The sequence below is a fragment of the Vigna unguiculata genome, chromosome 9 (assembly GCF_037176805.1).
Source record: "Vigna unguiculata cultivar grain cowpea cultivar isolate G323 ecotype 2 chromosome 9, ASM3717680v1, whole genome shotgun sequence".
Taxonomy (NCBI): Eukaryota; Viridiplantae; Streptophyta; class Magnoliopsida; order Fabales; family Fabaceae; genus Vigna; species Vigna unguiculata.
Window position 1 is genome coordinate 42669756 of NC_140800.1, and position 25148 is coordinate 42694903.

Sequence of the window (25148 nt, forward strand, 5' to 3'; positions counted from 1 at the left end):
TTCAACTACACTTCATTTTTTAAATTAGTGTCTAGTCGATTTTCTTGATAAAAATCTACGAGTGCCTTATAAAGAGGAAGAGTCATATTACTGCATTCTGAAAAAAATATATAAATATTGTGTTCCAACTCACGACTATAGTCTTTCAATCTTCAACAAACAAACACATTCACATTTAGAATTAATCACACATTAACAGTGTGAAAATAAGATTAAATTATGTACGAAATCAGATTACTTTATGGCTGGTCCTTCGCTAAGCTGTTAACTGGTGTGACTAGCAACTAGGTGGAGCCACATGAAATCGAATTTTTGCCACATTTCAAATTCTAAGCATAATTCATCTTCTAGTTATCTCTGCACACACCCCACAAGCAGTACCCTAACCTATGAGACACGGTAGGGGACAGACAAATGATTCAATGCTATGCGAGGAGTATAAAAACCAGTCTAACAATATTGTGAGAATCTATTTGTCACATTTATCATGTTAACTGGAGTAAAATCGGTCACTTTTAAATAACAAAAAAAAAACCCACATTTAAAAAGGACACAAAAAATTGATATAATTAAACCCACGAAATGACATAGAGTCTATTTTTATTCCTTGGTGAGGTAACTCGCGAGGTTCATGCTCAGCGAAGACAGTAAGATTGCCAGAGTGAAGAGAGTTTAAGTAGCATGCTCAGAAAACACAGCAAGACTAATATTTTCTGTATGCCAGTTCCCTCACAGCATCAGTAAGGCTTTCTTCAATCATAATACTCTCAACCCAGTTTGCATTGATATTAACCCGCTCAAGGCTCTGCTTTAAAGTTCTAGCAATGGAAGGCGTACCATGGCTTGCAAAGAATTCTTCTACCTCCTTGGCCTTCTCAAGGGAAGCAAACTGCACCAACAATAAAGTAGAGAATTATAGATAAACATTCTAGAGGGAAACTCCAGTACCAATGGGACAAAGCAGGTTGAAGAGGGTTTTTATGAGACGAACCGGTGAGACAACTGCACTGACAAAGCGAGTTATCAGAAATCCTGAACCATATGTTTTTGTGAGGTGTTCCCAGTTGTCCTGCATAACATTGAGAACGGTGAGAAGATGATAAACGAAGGGGGAAAAGGGTTTAAAAGATGAGAGTTTTTGTTTTATTTTTTTTTTTCCGTCAAAATCAAATATAATCGTTGATGCATCAATTGACAAAAAATGACATTGCTAAGGACAACTAAAAAGAACTAAGTTTCAGAATACCCTCTAGGCTTAAAGATAAAGCAGTCGCATGTAAATTCATTAACGAGGTACATGACAATTGACAAGCAATGTTGGCAAAAGGGACAATTCCTAAATCAGGCTCTTTGACCAAGTTTTCCTCAAATATAATAAAAATAAAACTTTTTTCCAATGAATCTTAACTCGGTCTCAAAATATTGAAAATTTGCAAAACCTTTTTTCCAATGAATCTTAACTCCGTCTCAAATTATTGATTAATTTGAAAAAGCTTGAAGAAATCAATAAAATTTAAGAAATAAGGCATACACAACTTCTTTTCAATTTAATGTGTTTCAGTTCTAGTTCTGGGTTGTTTGTACCTTAAGCCATAACCAAGCTACATCTCGTCCTTCTCTATTAACAGCAAGTCCAAAAACGGCATCCTGGCTCCGAACCTTAATACATAACAACATCGCAAGTTAACATTTTAATATACACTACGCAGACCAAAAAACAATCAGCTGATAATTTGAGTATGCGCATTCTGACTTCAAAAATATCAGAAAAAAGGTTACCTCAGATGACAACATAAAGTTAAGAGCTTCAAGAATTAGCTCTGGATCACGTGAAGATGACAGAGAGCCTACAATTGTTGAAAATATTAGTACCAAGACCAGAAGCTAGGGTATGCTCTCACAGAAGATATTTCATTACCAAGAATTCGTGTTTTCTCCTGGCTAAGGTCAGTTTCTCTGTATACTTTCAAAAGGGAATCATAACCGGATCGAGTAGATTTGCTTGCCCCTTGCATTACAGCTACATATGCTGCCTGCCAACATTTCACACTAATAATCAGCAGAAGAGAGTCCATAGGGAGATTTCATGCATTAGAATGAAGATGCAGCCAACCTTTCTTGTATCAGGCGGGAGAAGTGGTGTATTCCTGTCCTCTAAGAATGCCTGAAAACGCTTGTTTCCTTCTTCCAGTGTTAAATCATGACCAAGCACAGCAAGGGCAGTCAAAATTTCTCCTCTCAACATTGCATCTAGATGACTTTCTTCTGGTTTAGGCTCCCAACCAAGCCTCCTGCAAGGCAATTCCAATATGAGATAAGAAGAAGCCAAGATCTAATGAAAACTACTACAAAAAGTGTATAGCCAATGGCATCTTATTTAGGTCATCAAAATTCCAATTCTTCCAATACCTTTATCCCCCAGTGTGAGTACCAGCTACATTATCACTTACATGATTCTAGCAGATGACTTTCCAATCATCATGTAAAGCTATAGAAATTGTAAGTAGTCTATAAATTTTTATTAACAGAAACACTATCTTCCCAGGATCATGCATTCAACAACTTACTCAGCACAGTGCTGGAGAAGACCAATAAAGAACTGCCTGAAATAATCTAGCAATTGAGGTTTAGCATCGGCTACAATGCGTTCAACTTTAAGAGTTATCTGTCAAACAAAAGTATTGCAGTTACATTCAACATATATAGCCTACGTAAGGAATGAACATGATTTGGAATATAATATTACAGTTATTAGGTTAGACAGCACGGTATAATCAACTTCCTCTCTGTATGATCCCATCAAGTTAATCAAGGAGGTCAATGATTCTTGGCGAGCCATACAAAGTGCATATGAATCATCCAAAACGCCTGTCAAAGTAAATAACTCGCAAGTTATCAATCTATTCCTTTACTACCATTGGAAATAAATTTTCAAGTGACTATTTAATTTACCAAATCGGTCTGAGGCAGATAAGAGTTGTTTCTCTACTGCATATCTAAGCTTAGCAGCAAGCACCTCATCATATTTCACCCTATAAAAACCAGCCTGATCCACATTAAGTTTAATCCAGTCATTTATGTCTGCGGTACCAATGAAGTCTTTGACGTCATGTGCATCAGATTTTGATTGCAAGAGGAAACTCTTGCGGACATCATAAGTGCCAGAGCATAATGTTACTGGAACAATCCATTCGCCTTCTCCTTGAGCACCACTTGACAAGAATTGTGACTGTCAATAAATGTACAAAGCTTACACATGAGATATGATGGGTTTTTTCTCAGAACATAATCGTATAAAAATCAAATGAAAGGTCAAGATGCAATGGAACCTGATCAAATTCCAATTTCTGATCATTGACTTTAACAGATACAACAGGATATCCCTTCTGCTTTGTCCATGAGGTCATTAACTTGTTCACGGGTTCACCAGATCCTTCCTCAAGTGCAGCCCAGAGATCCTCAGTCTTAGCATTTGAGCAAGCATATTTTTTTATATATGAAGCCAGCGACCTCTGGTCACAGGAAAAAGCAATGTAATAGCATGAATGCATGATATATAACTCAACCACATTTACAGAGATTATTAGAATCCATACTTCTTAAAAGACATAAGATAATATATAAGGTGGCTGTAACAGTGAATTCCATATAAAATACCTTCAATTTATGTATCACAAACTAAACTGTACAACCTACCCAACCTACCTAATTTTAAAAGCACAAAAATCAAAGTCAATTTAGTTGAGATAGAAATATACCCCCAACAATAATTTACTCATGCGCTAGATGATAATATATTGTATTATCCTTACATGAAGATTTCACTCTTTTATCCCATCAAATTTGACATTGAATACGAAAGCGTCCAAGTACTAACCTGAAAGCATTCAGCACCGAGATAGCTTTGCAGCATCCTAATAACAGATGCACCTTTTCTATAACTTATTGCATCAAATATTTCATCAATCTCACAAGCATGATTTATCTCCACCTTCAAACATAATTTACATAAGTTAAAAATTTAAAATGCACTAAAGACTGATAAGAAGGTGTGAGCATTTTAACCCAAGAAAAAAATACAAGTTCAATTTAGTTATACTTTAATAGTGTGTGTGTGTGTGTGTGTGTGTGTATATATTTAAAATTATATAACAAACAATTATATAATTACATTTAATTAATTTTCATGAAATCGCAGAGTCATATGAAATTAGCCAAATTTGTTATCTGAGACAGACCAAACCCACAAAAAACTTGACCATTAAACAATACCTCAATTGGGTGGGATTCTGCAAGTCCATCCAACCTAAGACCCTCCGTGGATTCATGAAGAAATTGAGACCATATTTTCCACTCAGGAAACAAGCTATCAGTTGCTAAATAGCTCACCTGACCCTCCCAAAAGAAGAGAAGAGGATTTAAAATATCAACAAGTCAATTAGTTATAATGTTAAAAAAAATGAAATAAAAGCAAGAAAACCGAACACCAGCACTGCAATGGCATCAATTTTTGGATGTATGATCCATACAACTTACACTTGAACTATGTAAGAAAATAAAGAATTACTTTGTTGAAAACAATTACACCAATTACATTCTTATCACATCTGTAATAATAAAAAACCTTTCAAAAAGAAAAATAAAAATAAGCAGACTATAATAGGAAGATTCTAAAAGTATTGTTTTTCCTAATAATTATGGAGATATTGGGAATAATTTTTATTCCAATAATCTGCTATTTACAACACTCACCCATGTTGCAAACCCCTCATTCAGCCATAAATGTGTCCACCACTCCATCGTAACAAGATTGCCAAACCACTGGTGAGCTAGTTCGTGAGCTACAACAGTTGCAACCTTAACAGTAAAAAAAAATATTTTGTCCTTCAGTTAGTAATAAAATAAATAGTTTTGAAAATTAAGATTAGGAAGCCCCAAGTAACCAAGACAAAAGACAAACTTCATGGTTAAGCAGAGTACCCTCTGTTTGTTTGCAGCAGCAGAATGCTGGTCATCATATAACAAAGCAGTCTCCCGATATGTAACCAGACCATAATTCTCCATGGCTCCAGCAGCAAAATCAGGGATCGCAATCATATCCAATTTTGGCAGAGAGTAAGGAGTAGCGAAGTAGCTATTAAATTATCAGTTAGTTGAGTAATGAATGATAAACAGTGGCATGAAGATTAATATGTAAATTAATTATTAGCCCCCTATGTTGGCCGTATAAACTGATAAAGCAAGGAAGATAATCTGACTGACAGTCAATACATAAAAATAGCAAGGCCAAAGGAAATTGAAAATTGAAGAAGAGATTAGAGAGAACAAAAACATCTTTTGTAAAATGAGAAATTTTGTCTTAAATATGTTGGAAATGTTCCTTCTAAAGCATCAAGCATATTCTAGAGTGAGGTGTCTATCAAACATAACTTAACTACTTGATAGTTAAGCTAGTTTATGAACTTAATCACCTCATTTATGAAGAAGTTACCTGCCTTCTAAACCTATAAATAGAAGGCTTCTCCTCTATACAAAACACACTTGAAATATGTGAAATTTCTTTAACCTTAATTAAGTGTCTTGAGAGTTTGACACTCTTAGCTTAGATTCTTAGTTTGGAAAGTTTGTTTAAGTGGTGAATCATGCACCTATCCTTGAATCACTTCAAGATGGCGTTTCCTATTTGTTTTCTACATGGCAGAAAGCTCCTGTGCTTTTTGGTGGAGAATTTTGATTCCAAACCTTTCTAAGAGTTAATAGATCTTTCAAGTTTTAAGGAGGACACCATCACAAATTACTTGGCTAAATGGTTGTCAACTTATATTATAATGATAATGATTTGCAACCATTAAATGGAAATTAAAAAGAAATGAAGTCCTGGATTATTTGTAATGGTTCCATACTTTTTGTAAAGTTCCAAAGTTTTCACAGCCACATCAAGCGCAAATTTCCCCTGGTTTGCCTTACCAACTTGACAGTACACTCGGACTTTGACGCCTGTAGAGATCCCAAATTCAATTATGTGCGGGAAGGTTAGTACTAATAAACTACCAAAACCTAAAATGTAAAGAGAAAACATGATTTTACCGTCAGGGGTGTGATCTTCCACATAATCAAACAAACCAACTACAACAGCAACCAAGTAAGTAGACATGATTGGTGATTCTTGATACGAAACTGTTTTTAGATCTCCATTTGTTATTTCTTCAACAACTGGCATGTTGGAAAGAGCAACAAGCTCTGAAGGCACATCCAATGTGATCTTGAAAGTAGCCTACAAGATCAAACAAACACGTGAAGAAATAATTTCGTCAAAACAAGTTGAATACCAAAATCCACACAGACTTGTCCATCCTCGTAGCCCTTATCACCCAAGACATGAACTCAAGATGTTATTATTTGAAGTATTTAGCTTGCACCGTTGCAACAACAAATATTTTAGCTTTGTGAGTGCTGACAGAAGGTTCATTTAGAAGGGAAGAGAAGGAGACAGGTAAACATACCTTGCAAACAGGTTCATCCCAACAAGGAAAGCAACGCCTGGCATCAGCTGGTTCAAATTGTGTAACTGCCATAGTCTTCTTCTCACCATTATGTTCATAGGTACTGCATATAAAAAGTATCCATATAAATTAATTTAAAAACAAAAACTCGAGTAAGACATCCATCTATATCCTCATAAAAATAGTAAGGCAACTAGGATCCTGTTTGGGTAAATCTGTTCGTAAATACTTCTATAATGAAACAAATAAAATGATAAAACGAATTGAGTTTCTGCCGTACATTAAAATATTCTTATGCACTACAACTTTTTTTAAAAGTTACATGAAAGAGTTTTTACAACTGTTTACGTAAGTTAATTTTAGATCATGGGAGAAGTTCATTTCATTTTACCTTTTATTTCCTTCTTTTCTAAGGTTTACAACAACATTCCTGATAGGTACACAATGTAATGTTTTTAAACAATTAAGGAAATTGGCGTAATGTATAAAGAGTTCCATTGTAATGTTTTTCAAGCAATTAAGGTGTTAGTTTAGGGATAAAAAAATGGATACCGTGTGCAATCCGACAAAATCTCAGTGGCAAAGTAATTTAGTCAAACATTTTTAAACATCAGAAGCGTTTTCAAATCAGCAATCTACACTGATAGCCAAGAAAATTAATAAAAGAGAATCACCAAAATGCAGGCTCAACCAGAATTCAGATAAACTCTTCAGCTTGTATAATATCAAGCAAAACAAACAACAACAACACATACCTTCTGTAGAACCCTTTCATTCTATCGTTCAAGATTCCTTCAAAAAGAATAGACAATACACCCAGCCCAACGGGTATTTCCTGCGGGAACTCCAGAACCAGAATCTCATCACTTTCAAACAACTCAACTCGCGAAGGCTTAAAAACCTGCAACACGCAACCCATTGGTTCTACATCAGCAACAACCCTCCACACAGAGGGACACAACATAATACAACATAATACGAGGTTGTCAGATATGGATGAAATATCTACATAGCCATGAATCTCGAATGTACTAGAGAGAAATAAACATTTATAACAAGGTGTCAAGGGAAGATAATAGAGAGAACCGTGGAGGAATCTCCAACGGTGAATGAAATGGAGTCGGGTGTGACGGAGAGTTCGGCAGCATTGAGAACGATGAAAGAGGTGCCGGCGACGATGTCGAGGTCGACGGCGACCGATCCAGCGAAACGGTGCTCGACGAGGTCGGGCTTGAGCCTAATGTCGTACAGTTTGGGAATGGCGAATTTTGGAAGACGAGGTTGTCCTTTGAACTGATCCATTCTCTCTTTCTTCTGTTGTCAGGTGTTACTCAGAAATTTACGCTTCTATGAATGATGTTGATGCTGGGAGTGAAAATTGAGGTTAGATGGGATATTTATAGAGATTGTTCGGTTGAAGTGAAAATGAAAAAAAAAGAAATTGAAGCTAAATTAGCCATAGTTATGCCGGTTCAAACTATAATAAATCTGCATTTTATTGAATTAAAATATGTGTTAACGGATTGAATTTCGGGTAAAATGCATTTTCAGTGACTTAAACTATTTTGCAATCGCTACTTTAGTAACTTCAGAATCTATTTTTTTCTTAACTCTCATCTTATTGATCCAAGTCTCATTGCTGTGGTTGAGCAATTCGCACTAAAGCTCGAACTTATTATTAATTTTATCTATTATTAATTCGAATGAGGACGATATCTTAGAATATGTCTTCCTATATGACACTATTTTTTATATTAAATGTAGTTTTTAAATAATTCAAATTTAAAATGTCATTGTACAACAATTTAATATTGTGATTGGAATAGAGAGTGAAACGAAATGAAATAAAAATAAGAATGCATACATTAGGAGAAAACAAATATGAGAAATGAGTGAAAGGTATAGTTTGATTTAATGGATATGATAAATTTTTTATATTAACATATTTAAAAAATAATTTCTAAAATAAAATTTCAAAAATATTTGGTACAAATAATACTTTTTTTAAAAATATAAATCAGAATTAAAAAATTTAAATTAGAATAAAATATTATTGAATAAATTAATAAATAAAAAGTTATATTTCAAAATCAAAATATATTAAAATTAATTAATTTACAAAATATTATAATATAAAACATATAGTAATAAAATATTAAATTAAATTAATTTTTTAAATTACAACATAAGTATATATTAATAAAATATTAAATATAATTATAAAAAATTTATAAATATTTTATAGTTTAACCTTGTAATACTAAGTATTAATATATCATAGCCTAATATTTTGTAAAATTAGTTATGATTAAAATATTTTATTAATTTTTAGGTTTTTAATTTATTATAAAATTATATATATATTTTTTCATCACTCTATGTATCGCGAGAAGGTTTTTCGAGAAAAAAAAATATAGTTTCTCGTATTTTTCATGTCGTTTATTAAAATTAAGTACATATCCATAATAGGATATTTATAGATACAAACAAAAGCTAAATGATAAATTTCACCGATTTTTGTTTTCTTATATATTATAGGAAATTGCTAGAAATGCTTTATTGTAATTTTTTAAAGTATTAATATATCATAGTCTATTATTTTGTAAAATTAATTATGGTTGAAATATTTTATTAATATTTATTATTTTTAATTTACTATAAAAGAGTAAAATAGATATATATTAGTTTTTGTTTTTTCTTAATCCGCTCTATCTATGGCGAAAAAAATTTTCGAGAAAAAACAATATCGTCTTCGTTCATATTTTTTCATCTGGTCTTTTAAAATTGAGTACATATCCCTGATATATTTTTTTTAGATACAAACAGAAGCTAAATGATAGGTTTCACCGATTGTTTTTGTCTTTTTTATGAAAAAAACAATTTTATAAACTACATTTAGCTCGTAAACTTTTCCTAGTACCACCTAAAATTCCATCGATTGTAATATTTAGACAGACACTCTTGATTTCAATTTATACACAGATTGAAACTTAAAAATCAATTGATAGAATTAAAAAGTGTACGTCATGAGTTATTTAATAAACGTTAAGAAAATACACCACTTTATTTGCTTTTTTTACTATTAGGAAACGTTCAATTAAAAGAAATTAGAAGTTCACGTCTCAAATTTTTTAAAATGTTTCCATTAGTTTATTTTCGTAATAAAATTAATACCAGCCGCGATTAAATGCGGATCATGCTTTCTTACAAAATTTATAAAATAACTGTAACATCTATCTATAAATTATAAATATATAAATTTTAAGAATAAAATTTATATCAAATTTAATATAAAATATATATTTAAATAAATATAATTTTGTTACAAATATCTATTATAATAAAAATATTATTATTAAATTTATATAAAAATTAAATTAAATATAGGAAAGAAATTGATTCAATTTCTAAAATATTTGAACTAAATTGAAATAAAATAATATTTAAATTAAATTGAAATAAAATAATAAATATAGAGACTATATTTGATGATGATATTGTAATTATCACATCACGGTATCTCTATCACCTGATATACCGTTAGACTAACACATGATAATTTCTTTTTTAATTATAAAAAAGAAAAATTAAAAAAAATTATATATGAGATATAATTAAAATCGTAAATATATTAAAAGAACTGATTATAACAAATTTTTTAAAATAAAAAATTAATTGAGTGAAATAAAATAAAAATTAAATTAAATTTCACTATAAAAATTACAAAAATGAAGACATCCTATAACGATCTAACCTTAAATCTAATACCTTAGGACAAGAAAGTATCGAAGTGGAGAAGGTTGAGAATTGAAACGTTAAGATGTGTATGAGTATGACACTGACTATGTAAAACACATAGGTGTGGAACCATCGTTGAATCTGAAAGCTCGGATCTTTGTGAGACGAACAGGGTTGGCAGCCATTGGTACTTCCATGAGATGAGAGAGAAGAAAGCCTCCAAATCGTTATCTTCGACCTCTCCTTGTGCCACACTTCGTGACGCATACCACAATTGCTTCAACAGGTTTCATTCCTAAACTTTTTTGTCCCTAATTTGTTTCCCCTCTGGTTTTCCTCAAACCCTAATCCTAATTTCCAAGGTGGTACGCCGAGAAATTCATGAAGGGTCACTGGGACAAACAAGAATGCGTTTCTGAGTGGCAAAAATACCGGGCGTGCCTTTCTGTAGGTCTTCACTTCTTTACTTACACGCTTTTGATCCATGCAACTTTTCGTGAAAATTTAACTGTAACTTTTGACAGCAACATTTGGAAGATAAGCATCTGATTCGTTTCTTACAAGCTGAAGGCATTGTTCAAGACAGTGGTGTTACTTCTCAGTAACTTGTTGCGAGTAAGGTGATTCAGACATCGATTGTATAACTTAATTGCCTAGTTTTTAATTGCGTTGCTATGCATTTAAAAAAAAAAATCTGTTATGTACAATTTATATGCTGTATAAGTAATAGAAACTATGGCTGTACGCATCAGGTTTAAGAACAGACCAAGGCAACGGCCATTGCATTCTTCAGTAGGATGTCAAGTTACAGGATTAGTTGACAGGACTTCAAATGTGAAGTAGGTCTATTGTTGTTTTACCCATTTGTGGTGTTTACGGAATTGGATGTTCATACCTGTTGTGCTTTAGGCAAGATTGAGTCACTTATCATTAATGTTTGCTTGTTTTTCTGCTTCATCCAGTGGTTGCCTCTAGCTCCTTCTTGCCCTCATTGTAGAATGGCCTTGAGTTCATCTCTTACTGGTTACAATTTTCTTGACCTACAACTCATTAATGCAGTCACAAAAATGCACTCTCGTATGTGGTTGGGGTCTCACTCATAACTTCATGTCTATGACGTTAAATCACAGAGAAATGCAATTTGGGAGAAGCAAAGACTTCCTCCAAAGAAAAGAAACCAAAAATAATAAACCAGGAAAGCTCGGTTACATGGCAAAGTCAGACATAGCAACTCCCTTGTAACAGCCATGGAACATTGTGCTTGAACTAAATGCAATTTTTGGTTGAAGAGACTGCATACCGCCCCAAATTTGTCTGATCATTTTGCCACAAATTTCCTTCCATAATATTGTGGGTTATATTATAAGTGCTGGTTGAAAGCTGTTTTCGTTCTTATCACTCGTGTCTATGAAAGTTTAATTAAACTGTGTACTGAAGACAAGAAACCTGCCTTTCCTAGGTAGCATAAATTAAAAAGATGACTTTGAAAAAAAAATAGAGCTGTTTAAGAAATGTTTCAGAATAGAAAAGTAACGAGGAAGAAATGATTGGAGTGAGAAAAAACTTTGGAACTCTTTGTTAGGAGATTTTTTAGGACCCAATGGAAATAGGGTCGCAATTGGGATAAGTGAAGGAATAGAATCGTTTTATATTCTCTACATCTCCATTATCTTACTCCCATTTAAACATCCAAACGGTAGGTGAATTCTTCATTACATACTCATCCAAAGTTTCAAATAGTAGGATTGAACAAGAAATATATAACTGCTCATCAAAGCAATTGTCACTCAACCCATCATGGCAACGTCCTCTGTCAATCTGTCATTAATGACATGTCTTTTATGAAGTGAATCTATTGTGAGCAGTCCCTTGAAAACTCTGGTTCTATTTCTAACTAACATTCTGTTTTTTCAATTTCAAACCTCTGACGTTGTGTTTTTAAATTTTTAACTTCCTGTATTCTGTTCTTATGTCTTGTAATTTTTGAATTATTTATTCTTGGCTTTGTGGTTGCCTCAAACTTATTTTAAGTTATCCCCATTACAGAAACGTTGGTTCTTAGATTAAATAGTGCTTGGATATTATGATACGTTTTTAACTTTTTTCTGTATTAGGTAACCCTTCTGGCATAAGGGTACAATAGTTTCTTTCTTTTTGTATTATGAAAACTTCTATCAGCTGAGTTTACACTATACTAGCTCATCATGAGTTTCTGGTAGATTATGGAGTTTGACAACCTAGACAATGAGTTATGGGATGCACGGCCCTAGGAGATATTAGCCACTCTTTCAATTGCATTCTGGATCTCTAAAGTTACACTGTTGTTGGGGGTGGGGGGTATTGAGCTGTCTTGCAAAGCTCATGTGACATCAGCCAAGTATTTTGAAGAAATGACTTTTAAGCCAGTCAAATTGACCTCCTTGCATACAATTGTAAACACTCATCATGATTTCATGAGTTAAATCCCAAGTTTCATGAACACCACAACAGCTGTGTCCTAGCATGAACAATCCGTAACAGCTATATCTCATGCTCCTAGTTTGAATGAATCCCTCACTGTTTTCTGCATGGAACCTAGTTGTCAATGCATCAATGAGCTGAACCTAGCATCCACCTTCATATAAGTAATTCTGGAGCTTGGGAAGAATTAGTTATGTTCTGTTTATGCCCCTTTGCTATTAACTCATGTTGTAATTTGTGAATTTATCCATTTGAATTTGTTATCTGCTGTTCCATTCTGAGATAGATATCAGCACATCTTGTGATCTGTAAATTATTGGTTCATGGTTTCTTTGTACTCTAAAGCTATTATTTCCACTATAAATATCTGAAACTGGTGGTATTAGATTATTTTTGGATATTCTAATAACTTTTTTGACATTATTACCGTATTAAGTGAATTCTTACAAGTTTTTCGTGCCCTACAAATTTATATAAACTTTGAACTTGAAAACCTTGTTAGACACATCTTTCTTGTCATATTGCCCTGTAGTAGGTTGGGCATTATGAGTTTGTAGTTTTGGTGCAGGTAACTGACTACTAACGGAGAAAGCTTATTGATGTGATGATCATTGTTGATGTAGTATTATGTCCGCTACCTGTGCGCTGTATCTTAGTTTGAATAGAGCAAGCTTTGTATTTCCGTAAGAAATATTTGTGGTTTATGGTTTATGGATCATGGATTATGGATTATGGAAATCAATTGTAGTATCGTTATTTCTATTTTTTTTTTTTGGACTTTGGATCTTGTTGCAAAAAGGAAAAATTCAAATTTAATTTTGCTTATTGGTCTAATATAATTAGATTTTTAGTACTATAGCTTAACTAATGCAATATTTAAATTAGTTTGTACATAAATATTTAAAAGTAAGTATTACTTAAAATATATGAATATTAGTTTAAAATATATATTTTAAATAAATAGAAATTTTTAAAATATAACCGTACTTCCCTATTTTGAATCAAAATTTATATTCACCCTCACTTAAGAGGAGATATAAACCGGAATCCATCTTAACATAAATAAAAACTAAATTTTGGAAGTGTTTTTCTTTTTTCGCTCTTTGCAATTTATATTTTGCTAAAAGATAACTTTTTTTTAGCCTTTCATTATCATTATTTACATATGAAATAATTTTTTAAATAGCACAATTTTATAACTTTATGCAAAGTTATATTCTCATCTTTAAAAGCCTCAAACATGACAGTAATACTTAAAAATTAATTGACAATGATAACAAGAGCCATAGAAAAATAACAAATCATTCCTAGAAAACTTATTGTCGTTAAAGATGGCAATTAGAGTCTGGCCTGCAGAAAAAACGCAGGGCGAGCTAGGGTAGTGAGCCTGCAGGCCTGCACGGGTCCGGCCCGCAAAGGCCTGCAGCCCGCACGGGCTAGTCCGCGGCCTGTGCGGGCCGGTCCGCAAGCCCGCATAAAATTAAAAAAAAAAACTTGCACTTGTGTATATTAATTACTTCTTTTATGGACTCTTGCATTAACGTTTCAAATTCTTGTATAACTAGAAAAAACAAGTATTATGTAATTTTTAATGTGCTAAGATTTAAAGAATACATTGTGTATGTCATAGTATGAATATGATGAAAATGTTGAATTATCAATTTATCATCTAATTCCTCAAAGTCTTTACTTAATTTTGTGAACTTCTTAAAGTTTCCCAATTTTTAAACATTGAAAGTTTTATATAAATAAAAAATAAAAAGCGGGCCAACGTATATGTGGGGTGGGTCAGAGTATGCGGCCCGCATAAATTGTGCGGGGCGGGGCGGGCTGGCCCGCGGTGTGCGGGCCTTATACGGGATGGGCCGGCCCGCATTGCCACCCCTAATTGTCGTACATTAAAACAATTCATTGCGATAAAGAAAAAAGAAAAGAAAAAAAGAGAGTTCAGTTATAGTATCATATTTATGCTAAATTATTATTATTTTTTCAAATAATTCCTAATTTCTATTTTTAAAATATCTGTAATAGTTTTTATTCATTTAATCTTATTTACTATTAATATTTGTATTAGCTTTGCGTTGACCTTGCATGAGAAGAGTCTAATAGCATAGATGAAACACGACAAGTATTAATCCATAGATTATCCTTAAAGAACACATTTAACGAATACACTTTGATTGGAAGAAAAGCAAAACTAGAGTAGAACTGGTTTGAGCAGAGGCAATTATCTGGAACTTATCTTGTTATGGAAGTTGTGTGTGAACTCCACAGCAACACTGGCGGTGACACTGAAAGTGACTCTATCATTCTAATTCACAAACAGTGCTTGTTTGGGGTTGAGAGTGTTATTTTCGTGTCGTGCTGTGTTGCGTGTGTGAAAGCTACTTGTTTCCCATCAAATTCATTAAGACCTGTGTCTGTGTGCACCGACATCTCACATCACAGAGTTTTGCCTTTCAATATATTAACCCTTCTGCTAAATTTTCTAAACAATGTGGTCCAATCAAACCTTGCAATTCCCTTTTTTGTTTTCTTTTCTGTCACTGTTCCCTTACCATGTCAAACTCAAGTGTGAACGCAAAGAAACAACTAACTTCAATCCCTATACTATAATAACACCACACAAACATATAAAAACCCTTAATTCGTGTCAGCTATCAATTAAATATGCAAAGCCAACGTGTATGCCATGCACTTCTTTTCTTCACACACACACACACACTTTCCTCCATCCATGCTTTCTATTCATAATTAACAACACCACACCAATGGTTGACCTCGTGACCCAAAGAAGATTATTATGTGCTAATCATGATTCTTGTTAATTTTTATACGGTATATAATTTAGTGTCATTAATTTACTTTCTATGAAATAATTAGTCAAGACTGTAACTTCAAGGTGAATATACAGCTTCTACATTCCTACATAGTCATATCATGCATATCATATACAAAAGTTTTATTCAATCATTTTAGTACTTTGCCTAAACTAGTGAATGAGTAAGTATGAAAAACAAATAAAGAAGCATAGATATGGATTCAGGGATAGAGAACATCATAGAAGTTTAGCTACCATCAGCAACCAAAAACTGTTCTGTTTCTGTACCCGGTCTTTTCTTACAGCCTAGGATCTCAGACAGTGAAAATGAGCTACTCAGAATGGTTCTAATTTAAACATAAGACATGAAGTGTTTTGTTTGATAGGTTGTGAAAGATCATTTTCCTATGAAGAGGTGCATTCGTTCTGTTTTCAAGCAACGGGATGGTATTATATGACATGAGAATATTCTGACTTTGATTAAATCGCTGAGAAATAAACTACAGAAGAATGATTTTATTAACTAATTAATAATGTCTGGTTTAGATAGTTAAAGGAACTAGAATCTTTCAAGTATCTGAATCTTATAGATTAAACCTGGCACCAACGATTACAATTGATCAAGTATTTGAGGGAGGGACGAATATACCTTTTAGTTACAAAGCCCCTTCGACAAACAATGATGAATGCCTTGATTGAATTCTATCATCATGTCTAAATTTAAAAAACAACCAAAAGAATTAATTATACATACATACATACATGATCTGAACCTTAAGTTTTCAATTCCAAATTGTAATCAAACAAAAGAAGTGCCAGCTCGTCCATGGTGCAAAAGGTTATGAGCAATTGCATCCCTGGCCTTGAAGGAGCTAACAGATCTCAAAGCAACCTCGGGCTCCACCACCAAATCATCATCATCATCATCAACATCATCGTCGATCTTCAACAACTCAGCATCCATTTCCTCATTCTTCAACTCACATATGTTATGCAAAACACAACAAGCCCCGAGCACAAGAGGCAAATCTTGCAGCTTCACCTCAGTTCTCTTTCGCAAGCACCCCCACCGTCCTTTCAACCTTCCAAATGCATCCCTAGCAACCCTTCGAACCTCCCCAATCTTCTCATTGAAAGCATGCTGAGTCCAAGTGAGATTCTTCTGCGTATAAGGCACCAGAACCCAATCCAACAAAGGGTACCCGGAACCACCCACGATCCAAACACCACTGAGATTAAGCCCCCCATTATTAGCCCTCTGAAAAAGTGCCGACTTTTCCAACACCTGATCGTTACCCATTGAACCAGGCCACCCAATGCACACATCGGTGAAAACCCCTCTGTGGTCGACAACACCCTGAACAGTCACAGAATATGAAGTCCTGTGGTTCCTCTCGGTGTGCCTCTTGTTGAAGTAAGCAGAGACACTCATCTTAGGAGCTATGATGGGAACATGAGAAGTGAACATGGATCCCACAACGTTGGGGATCCCAGAAACGTTCTCAAACTCACCCTTGATGTCCCTCAAGATAACAGCATTAGGCCATTGCAGATACTTTGGCATAAGCACTCTCTTTATGGCAGTGCAGACCTCAAGAACCAGTTTGTGGCAAGTGGATATCCCCAAACCGAACCTTTTCGAAACCACGCTCAGAGGGTCGCCGGTGGCCAACCGCCACAGACAAACCGCCACCCTTTGCTTCACCGGAATGGCGTTTCGCAGCGTCGTGTCCTCCTTCGCAATCACCGAATTCAGCTCCTCGCAAATCGCTTCGAAAGTCACCCTTCCCATCCTGAACGCTTTCCGGAACTCTTCCTCCGGAAATTCGGCTTTGTTACACTCCTCCCACCACGCCCCCGAACGCTCCTTCACCCAAACTCGCCGGTGACTCACCGAGTCACCGCCGCCGCCGCCGGCGACCTTGTTTCTCTTTCTCGGATTGGACTCTTCCACCTCGCTGTAGTAACCATCGACCATGCCCTTCTTTTTCTCGTGTTCTTCTTTTTCTTCTTCTTCTTTCTCTTTTCCATCCATGAACAGGATTGTTGTGAGCACACCCTTCAGTTCTCTCTTCTTCTTCTTCGTCTTACGGGTTGACCCCTCATCGTTCTTCTTACGGCGTTTTGTCGTGGGTTCGCTCATTTCGCCCAACGAATTCACCTTTCACGGGTCTCTCACAGTTGCTGCGGTTTTTGTGCAGATAATAATAAACAGTGTTGTTGGCTTTTGCTTCATCTACACACGTACGATACACTGAAGCTGCTTTTTTTTTTTTGCCACTCTTTCTCTTTCCGACCATGCGTTTTTAACGTGGCTTAAACCTCCGTGTGAACGGGTATTTGAAAACTTTCGTAAGTCACTGTCATCCCAATTTAATATTATGTACAAGGTGGTGTTGATTGAACCCGATTCAATCTTCTCAATTATATCTTGATTAATTAAATAAGACCAACCTTAATCGTGTGTGCGAAGGATGCAAGAAAATAACATTTAAATGTGTTCCACGTACGTTACGGTGGATTGATTTTGTGTTCATACTCACTTAAATACATAAATTTAATAATCTCAGTCTCTTTGCTTTGTTTTCAGTTTTAATTTAACACCTATCTGCTGTCAATCACAAATCAGTCACATTAGAAAAAATATATAAATTTTACTTTGAATTTTGGTTAAGGTAGTGATAGAAAATTGATGGATTTTGTGTGTAACGGTGAATTAATTAATCCAGGGGAGCGACAAGGTGGGAGGAGAAGCAAGTGTGAACACGATTTAGGAGTGGGACATTTTTTTATATTGGATTGGCACTTGTTATTTGGATTTGGTGGGGGTTAGGTAAAGGGTGCTTAAAGTAATTTGGAAAAAGAGGAAAAAACATATCTTTGTATAACTTTTTAATATATTTTTGGTCTTATATATACTATCATCTAAAATCATTCGGTGTCTAAACAAAATTAAGGAGTAATATCAATAAATCTAGTTTAAATATTCTTACGTAATATTTCCTGGATTCCTATTAATCAAACTTAATTATCTAGTTTAATTATGTTTGGTGGGCACGAAATGTTTGAAAAATGAAAAAAAGAGAATTGATAATTTTTAGTTTTTATTTTTTTTAAATCGTGGTTGCTTGGAAAAATGGTATATATAAAAGTTGAAAATAAGAATGGAATTTATTGTGCATAAATTCTTTGATGAAAAAAAAAAAAAGACAAAACGTGCACTATTTTTCTATACCACCTTTGCCTTGTCCGGTCAATTTATTCAAATATATTATACAATAACATAATTTATTTCATAGAAAGAAATTGAATATTTTGTATTAATTAATTATATATTCTGAATTGCCATATAATCAATTATATATCTTTTGTTCATTATAAAACGTGTATATTTATGTGATCAATTATGGATTATTATAATTTATTAGTTAATAAATATTAGTTTAAAAGAAGGAGGCAAATGTTATTTATCTGATATATTATACTAGGATAATAGCATTATTAACGTTTTTTTGCAATTCAATTATTTTTTATTTGTTTTTATTATGTTAGGATTTGGTATCTGAAAGTTATGTGATAAAGTATTGGATTTATAGGTCGACTTTAAAAGAGGAAGATTTACTTATAAAAGATTTTCTAATGCTTCAGAGTTAAAAGATATTTTAGAAGTAAGGACAATGATATTTTGATTATTAAATTTTGATAACTTTTTTTTATAATATGATGTGTCATCTTCTAAATAGTTTTGAAATATTGAAAATGAGAAAAAGGACAAATAAAAAATCACTTAACAGATACACCTAAGATTGTAAAAAAATTATCAAAATTTAATAGCCAAAAAATTATTTTCCTTTGTTATATCAAGTATCTGGGGAGTAACAACAAGTAATGTCAAATAACACAATAACTATATGATTTAAATTTTTGTTCTGAATGACATTGTTGAATTTTAATTATGCATTAAACTAAATAACTTTGTATTTTTCTTTCCTCGCATAGTTTTTTCTCCTTTTCCTTCTATCTACTCCATCTACTTTTACTTCTTATACCTTTCAAAAAAACATATCTTTATTAACAAATTGTCAAAATTATATACATTTTGTTTCAAAACTACTTGATTCTATTAATACTCACTCAGTTATCAATATGCTTTTTTAAATATAGTAAAATATATGTTGGTCGATATCCTGGCTAAACTGTTAAGTGTGTGTTTAGTTTTCGGTTTGAATAAGATTTTCAGTTTCATTAAATAAATTTAATTTTTCTAACTAAAATCCAAACACATCCTAAGATATTTTTATATAACTTAATCCAATAGTGACATCATTGTGTGTAGTTTAACAAGATTTAGGAAATATTAATATAACTTATTCAAATTTAATCAGACTATTAATTTCATTTATTTATTAAATAAATAAGTTAACGTCTAATTATTTTTGTTTGCAAATTATTATATGTTTGTTCCTAGCCTTCTGGTGTTGCGTCTGTTAAGGCATTGCATGAAAGAGTTGAATAGTTTGGAGCATGCATGCACCTTCGACGTTCCTTTGGGTCCCATTTTGACATGCTTATTCAACAATTAACACTACTTTTCATTGTTTCTCTCTCTAATTAATACCATGGAGAGCTCCAAATCATGAATGCTCAACCCTTAATTTCAGAAAATCAAACAGAAAGGTGAAAAAAGAAGAAAGAAAAGAGACCCAAACGATTCATATGCATTTTTTTGGCAAAATTTTCAACCTAGTAGTTAAAGACTATCAACGGAAAGATTAACCAAAATTTTCATTTTTAAACTTTAATTACGCTTACTTTACCGGTCTATTGTGTGTTTCACATTTCCATAAATACTTCAAAGAAAACAAAAAAGGAGTTCAAATTAAATTTTTATATAGAAGAAAAAAAAATGAAATTTTCATTTTCATCTCGGTATTTATTTATAATATAAAGAAAATATTTCAAATATATTATTGTAAAAGAAAACACGAAATAAAAGATAAATGTTTGCTTGTGTAACAAGAAAAACATATTCTCAGTCAAGTTTTCTTCTATTTCTTACCTAACTAACCATTTTACAGGAATTGATGAGTTTTGTTGCGATTATAAAAACTAACTAATTATTACAACGAAAAGCATCTTTGCCAAAAAAAAAGAGAGTATATAATTAAAAATATATGGTATTGCTTTATAAAGCTAAGTTTTCTAAACCCAAAAAAAGAAAAAATGGTGATCCTTGTAAACAATCATGCAATTGGATTTGGATAAAGCTTGCCCCACTTTCCCTGTCTCACGGGCCTCACAACTTTTCTTAAACAACATCTAACTATCCTTTACAAAAACGTGCTACACGTGAAAACACAGTAATCAAACGGCAATAACACTAAAATTGTGCATTTTTTCACTCCAAAATTATTAAAATGGTATAATTTAAAATAGTGTCATCTTGGTATATTTTGAAGAAAATATGTTAGTTTGGTATGATTTTTTCTTGGAAGTTTGGTATCGATTACACTTAAACTTCACTTCTAATATGGTATCAGAACCAAGTTAGAGTCTATCTTAACAAATTTTCTTGAATATTCTGTTTCATCCGATATCGGGCTGCTAACAGATCACGCACGAGATGTATATATTTCGTGAGGAGGTATGTCGGAAGTTCCATATCAAGTAAGATAAAACTGATTTTGTGGGGTTGAATTAGACTTAAATTCCATAACATTTCAATTAAAAAAATTACACATGTATCAAACTGACATAATTTTAAAATTACATCATTTTGATAATTTTGAAGTTAAAATTGGATCATTTTAATGTTTTTGTCGTAAATAGGGTAGACCTTCACATTAGCTCTAGTTTTTAAATTAAATTATTTGAATTAATTAAAGTAAAAAGGTATTTTTCACTTTATTTTTTTAGCTGAATTTATAACGTGTAACTATGGATGTTTGATAGATAAATCAACACAAATATGGATTGGGTTGATTTCCATTTGTAATTGAAGGGTTGGTCAAAGCGATGCCAAAATTAAAGAAAAAACGAACGGTGGAGGAGGAGTTGGGTTAGTTAGGGTTTGATGTTCAGAGGAACTCCTTCATTCTCCTTGTTCCATCAAGGCATCTTCGTTTGGTGGACCAGACCGGTGGCGGCACCTTCCTTAACGTGCAATCATGTCTCTTGCCGCCCCGCCGCAGAACGTCACAATGGTGGCCGTCGACAAAGACAAGAACAGTGCCAACGCTTTCCGTTGGGCCGTTAATCATCTTGACAACCCCGTCATCATTGCCGTCCATGTCAAGCACAAAAACTTTTCTCATCGTAGCTACCCTCTTATTCACGCATATCATATATTTGTGGTCATATAACATTTATTATAATCATTGGAATTGATTCACCTAAGATAGTTTGTGATTTCCCTCTTTTATTGATGTTGCGTGTGCATGCATGCATGCAGATGTCACCAATGTGTTTCCACCCGACGAAGATGATGTAGTCAATATTTTCAATTCCTTACGCGGAATGTGTACTCGCAAAGCTGTATGCATTAATGCCAATGAGATTTTCGGTTAATGTCGTACTTGATGAAACTTGCACTCACTGTAGTACTGATTTGGTGCGTTCAGGTCATGATGAAAGAAGCCGTAGTCGATGATGCTGATGTTGTGAGAGGACTTCTTGAGTTTGCGAACAGGAATCTCATACATAGTATCGTGGTCGGTGCATCTGCCAAAAACCCTTTGTCAAGGTTTCGTTAATTTTCTCTGCTTTTTCTATGTATGTTTATCCCCTTTTCATATATATATTTTGTCTAACGAATTAATGTGTTTCACAATGTTGTGGCGTGCAGTCTCAAAAAACTTAAAGCCTATCAGTGTCAGGATATACCAACAGCCATGATCAAATCAGCTCCGGATTTCTGCTCTGTTTACATAATTTCGAAATTGAAGCTTGTGTCTGCTCGATCAGCGGTACGGTCATTGTCAAAAAATTTAACTACACCGAAATCAATTCCTGTGCCGCCAAGTCCACCCAGTCCAGATGGTGGACCATTAAGGTGCCAAGAATGGAAATTACATAGCTAGCAACTTGATATCTATGTTACATATGTGTTTTGTTGAGATCAGCATCAGTTAGATGTTTTTAATTAATAATTTTGGTTTGGTTACATGCAAATAGGGGACAAATACCTAGAAGCAGGGCCATTTACGAAGGAGCAGCAGAACCAATGAGAGTAATACATGCTAGAGAAAGACCAAAGAGTGCGGGAAATGGTATATCAATAGACCACATTGATATACCCGCTCGTCCACGAAATTGGTCAATGGATGAAAGGGAAATTTCAGGGCTTGGGTTAATGGATTTGAATAGAATTGATTCTGGTATATCAGAATCCCTCCCCGTGTCATCATCTCCTCAATCCTCAGTGAGTGTAAAAGAAATGTTATTGCATGTGAAAAAGTCCGAACAAAGATGGTTAGATGAACCTAACATTCCAATATTTAATTACTTCATCACAGAAAGAACTAGAAGCCGAGATGAAAAGATTGAGGCTTGAACTGAAGCAAACTATGGACATGTACAGCTCAGCTTGCAAGCAAGCAATCTCAGCCAAAAACCAGGTTACGTTTTATTGAAGTTTTTAAAAAATACTACGTGAGGGATTTTCCACTTTGTGACAAACACATTCACTAATAAAGAATAAGTTTCATCCTTAACCATGATGCTTCATATATGGTCACTGGAAGTCAGTGGAGGAGGTTGTTCTGGTTTTAACTCTTTATGGTTATATATGAAATGAAAAACTATGAAATGACTCTTGAATGTATGATTGGTTAACTAACAGGCGGAACAGATTCGTCAATGGAAACTGGAAGAGGATCGCAGGGTTGAGGTAGTTAGGATGTCTCAAGAGGCCGCTCTTGCAATTGCAGAAAAGGAGAAGGCTAGAGCCAAAGCTGCAATGGAAGCAGCTGAGGAGGCCAGGAGGAGGGCTGAACAGGAAGCACAGAGAAGAAAGGATGCAGAGGAGAAGGCCAGGGTAGAGGCAGAAGAGAAAGAACGAGCATTATCTACGTTGGCTCAAAATGATACCCGGTATAGAAGATACACCATAGAGGAGATTGAATTGGCCACAGAAAAGTTCTCCCCGTCAAACAAAATTGGTGAAGGTGGATACGGACCTGTGTTTAAAGGCCACCTTGATCACACCCCGGTTGCAATCAAAATTTTAAGGCCCGATGCCTCTCAGGGCATGAAGCAGTTCAACCAAGAGGTAACTACACTAGTTTTCACTCCTATATTTAAAAGTATGACTCTTAAATTTTTCATTGCCTTTTCATCACTTAGTTATCAAGACACTATAAATGCAATGCAAGAACAATATATACTTTTTTTTCCTTCTTAATTAATTGCATTCACAGATTGAGGTACTAAGCTGCATTAGACATCCGCATATGGTCCTCCTCCTTGGTGCATGTCCTGAGCATGGATGCTTAGTGTATGAATACCTGGATAATGGTAGCTTAGAAGACAGATTATTCCGGAAAAACAGCAGCAGACCAATTCCATGGAAGAAACGGTTCGAAATATCTGCTGAGATAGCAACTGCACTCCTTTTCCTCCACCAAAACAAGCCAGAACCCATCGTGCACCGAGACCTCAAACCATCCAACATTCTGGTGGACAGGAATTACGTGAGTAAAATCAGTGATGTTGGTCTTGCACGTTTAGTCCCTCCCTCTGTAGCTGATACTGTGACACAATATTACATGACTTCGGCTGCTGGAACCTTTTGTTACATTGATCCTGAGTATCAACAAACGGGAATTCTAACAACAAAGTCAGATATATATTCTCTGGGGATAATGCTACTTCAGATAATCACAGGCAAGCCTCCAATGGGCCTTGCTCACTTAGTTAGGAAGGCAGTTGAAAAGGGTAGGTTTGAAGAAGTGCTGGACCCTGTGATCACAGATTGGCCTGTGGAAGAGGCTCTATCATATGCCAAATTAGCATTGCAGTGTGCCCAACTCAGCAAGAAGGACAGACCAAATCTTGCAACGGAGGTGTTGCCTGAGCTTACCAGGTTAAGCGAACTTGAATTGCCTCCTCAGAATGATCCATTTTCTTTCAGCAGTGATGATACGATCTATAGCTGTGTTTCACGTTCCCCCACACCTCCGCGAGGTCAATACTCAGATTCAGAGACGTCCAATAGGGTCTAGGTTCGTGCATTGGCTTATATGTCATGTACAAAAACAACCGAAATGTAATCCATGCAACTCAAATTATTGATGTATATGCAACTGAAAGGAGCAAAACACAAGCCATCAATACTCAATTCCTAGAACATTTTCCGGTTGTAACTTTTTTTTTGTAATTTCTTAAAAGTGTTGTAATTATATTGATATGTTTTCCACCAACTAGGAAGTAATACATTGGATGGTGTTGGGGAATTTAATGCTACCCCAAGAAAGGAACATTGCTGCTGTTAAAGGTTGACGGTGACAGACTAAGAGCACTGAGATTCAGAAAACGCTCAAATTATATATATAAATTCTGTGAGTTGAAAAATGAAGTAGTTCTATCGTGTAAATTCTTTTCAATTTCTTTTCACCATGAATTATGTG

At 34.2% G+C, this 25148-nt stretch overlaps 3 protein-coding genes across 16 annotated transcripts; 2 read left to right on the forward strand and 1 right to left on the reverse strand.

Annotated features, from left to right (window-relative positions):
- Positions 1-437: 437 nt before the first annotated feature.
- Positions 438-7884, reverse strand: APM1 (aminopeptidase M1). The gene is made up of 19 exons (XM_028046925.2): positions 7590-7884; positions 7259-7404; positions 6504-6606; positions 6088-6274; positions 5904-5997; positions 4981-5134; positions 4753-4857; positions 4273-4389; positions 3878-3991; positions 3330-3512; positions 2953-3229; positions 2747-2868; positions 2568-2665; positions 2114-2291; positions 1919-2033; positions 1780-1847; positions 1585-1659; positions 992-1069; positions 438-889 (listed from the first exon to the last, which is right to left on the reverse strand). Exons 1-19 carry the CDS (start codon positions 7803-7805, stop codon positions 704-706), a joined length of 2616 nt encoding a protein of 871 aa, XP_027902726.1. The 5' UTR covers positions 7806-7884; the 3' UTR covers positions 438-703.
- A 2363-nt stretch (positions 7885-10247) lies between these two features.
- LOC114162921 (protein phosphatase) lies at positions 10248-13463 on the forward strand. 12 transcript variants are annotated; one of them, XR_014984641.1, is made up of 5 exons: positions 10248-10527; positions 10604-10688; positions 10766-10856; positions 10994-11080; positions 13259-13463. XR_014984641.1 is itself a non-coding variant. In XM_028046931.2 (4 exons), the coding sequence occupies exons 1-3, from the start codon at positions 10442-10444 to the stop codon at positions 10844-10846; spliced, it is 252 nt and encodes an 83-aa protein (XP_027902732.1). In that variant the 5' UTR covers positions 10248-10441; the 3' UTR covers positions 10847-10861; positions 13259-13463. The 12 variants fall into 12 exon arrangements, 6 of the variants coding, with proteins under 6 accessions (XP_027902732.1, XP_027902731.1, XP_085523030.1 ...); XR_003599318.2 differs by having other exon boundaries at positions 13270-13463; XR_003599319.2 differs by lacking the exon at positions 13259-13463 and adding an exon at positions 11204-12964.
- An 8147-nt stretch (positions 13464-21610) lies between these two features.
- Positions 21611-24884, forward strand: LOC114163004 (U-box domain-containing protein 52-like). Of its 3 annotated transcripts, none has more exons than XM_028047046.2 (8): positions 21611-21837; positions 21974-22056; positions 22143-22264; positions 22367-22573; positions 22696-22942; positions 23037-23138; positions 23363-23791; positions 23940-24884. In XM_028047046.2, the coding sequence occupies exons 1-8, from the start codon at positions 21690-21692 to the stop codon at positions 24741-24743; spliced, it is 2142 nt and encodes a 713-aa protein (XP_027902847.1). In that variant the 5' UTR covers positions 21611-21689; the 3' UTR covers positions 24744-24884. The 3 variants fall into 3 exon arrangements, with proteins under 3 accessions (XP_027902847.1, XP_085523080.1, XP_085523079.1); XM_085666954.1 differs by having other exon boundaries at positions 21672-21812; XM_085666953.1 differs by having other exon boundaries at positions 21737-21875.
- The last annotated feature ends 264 nt before the right edge of the window (positions 24885-25148 follow it).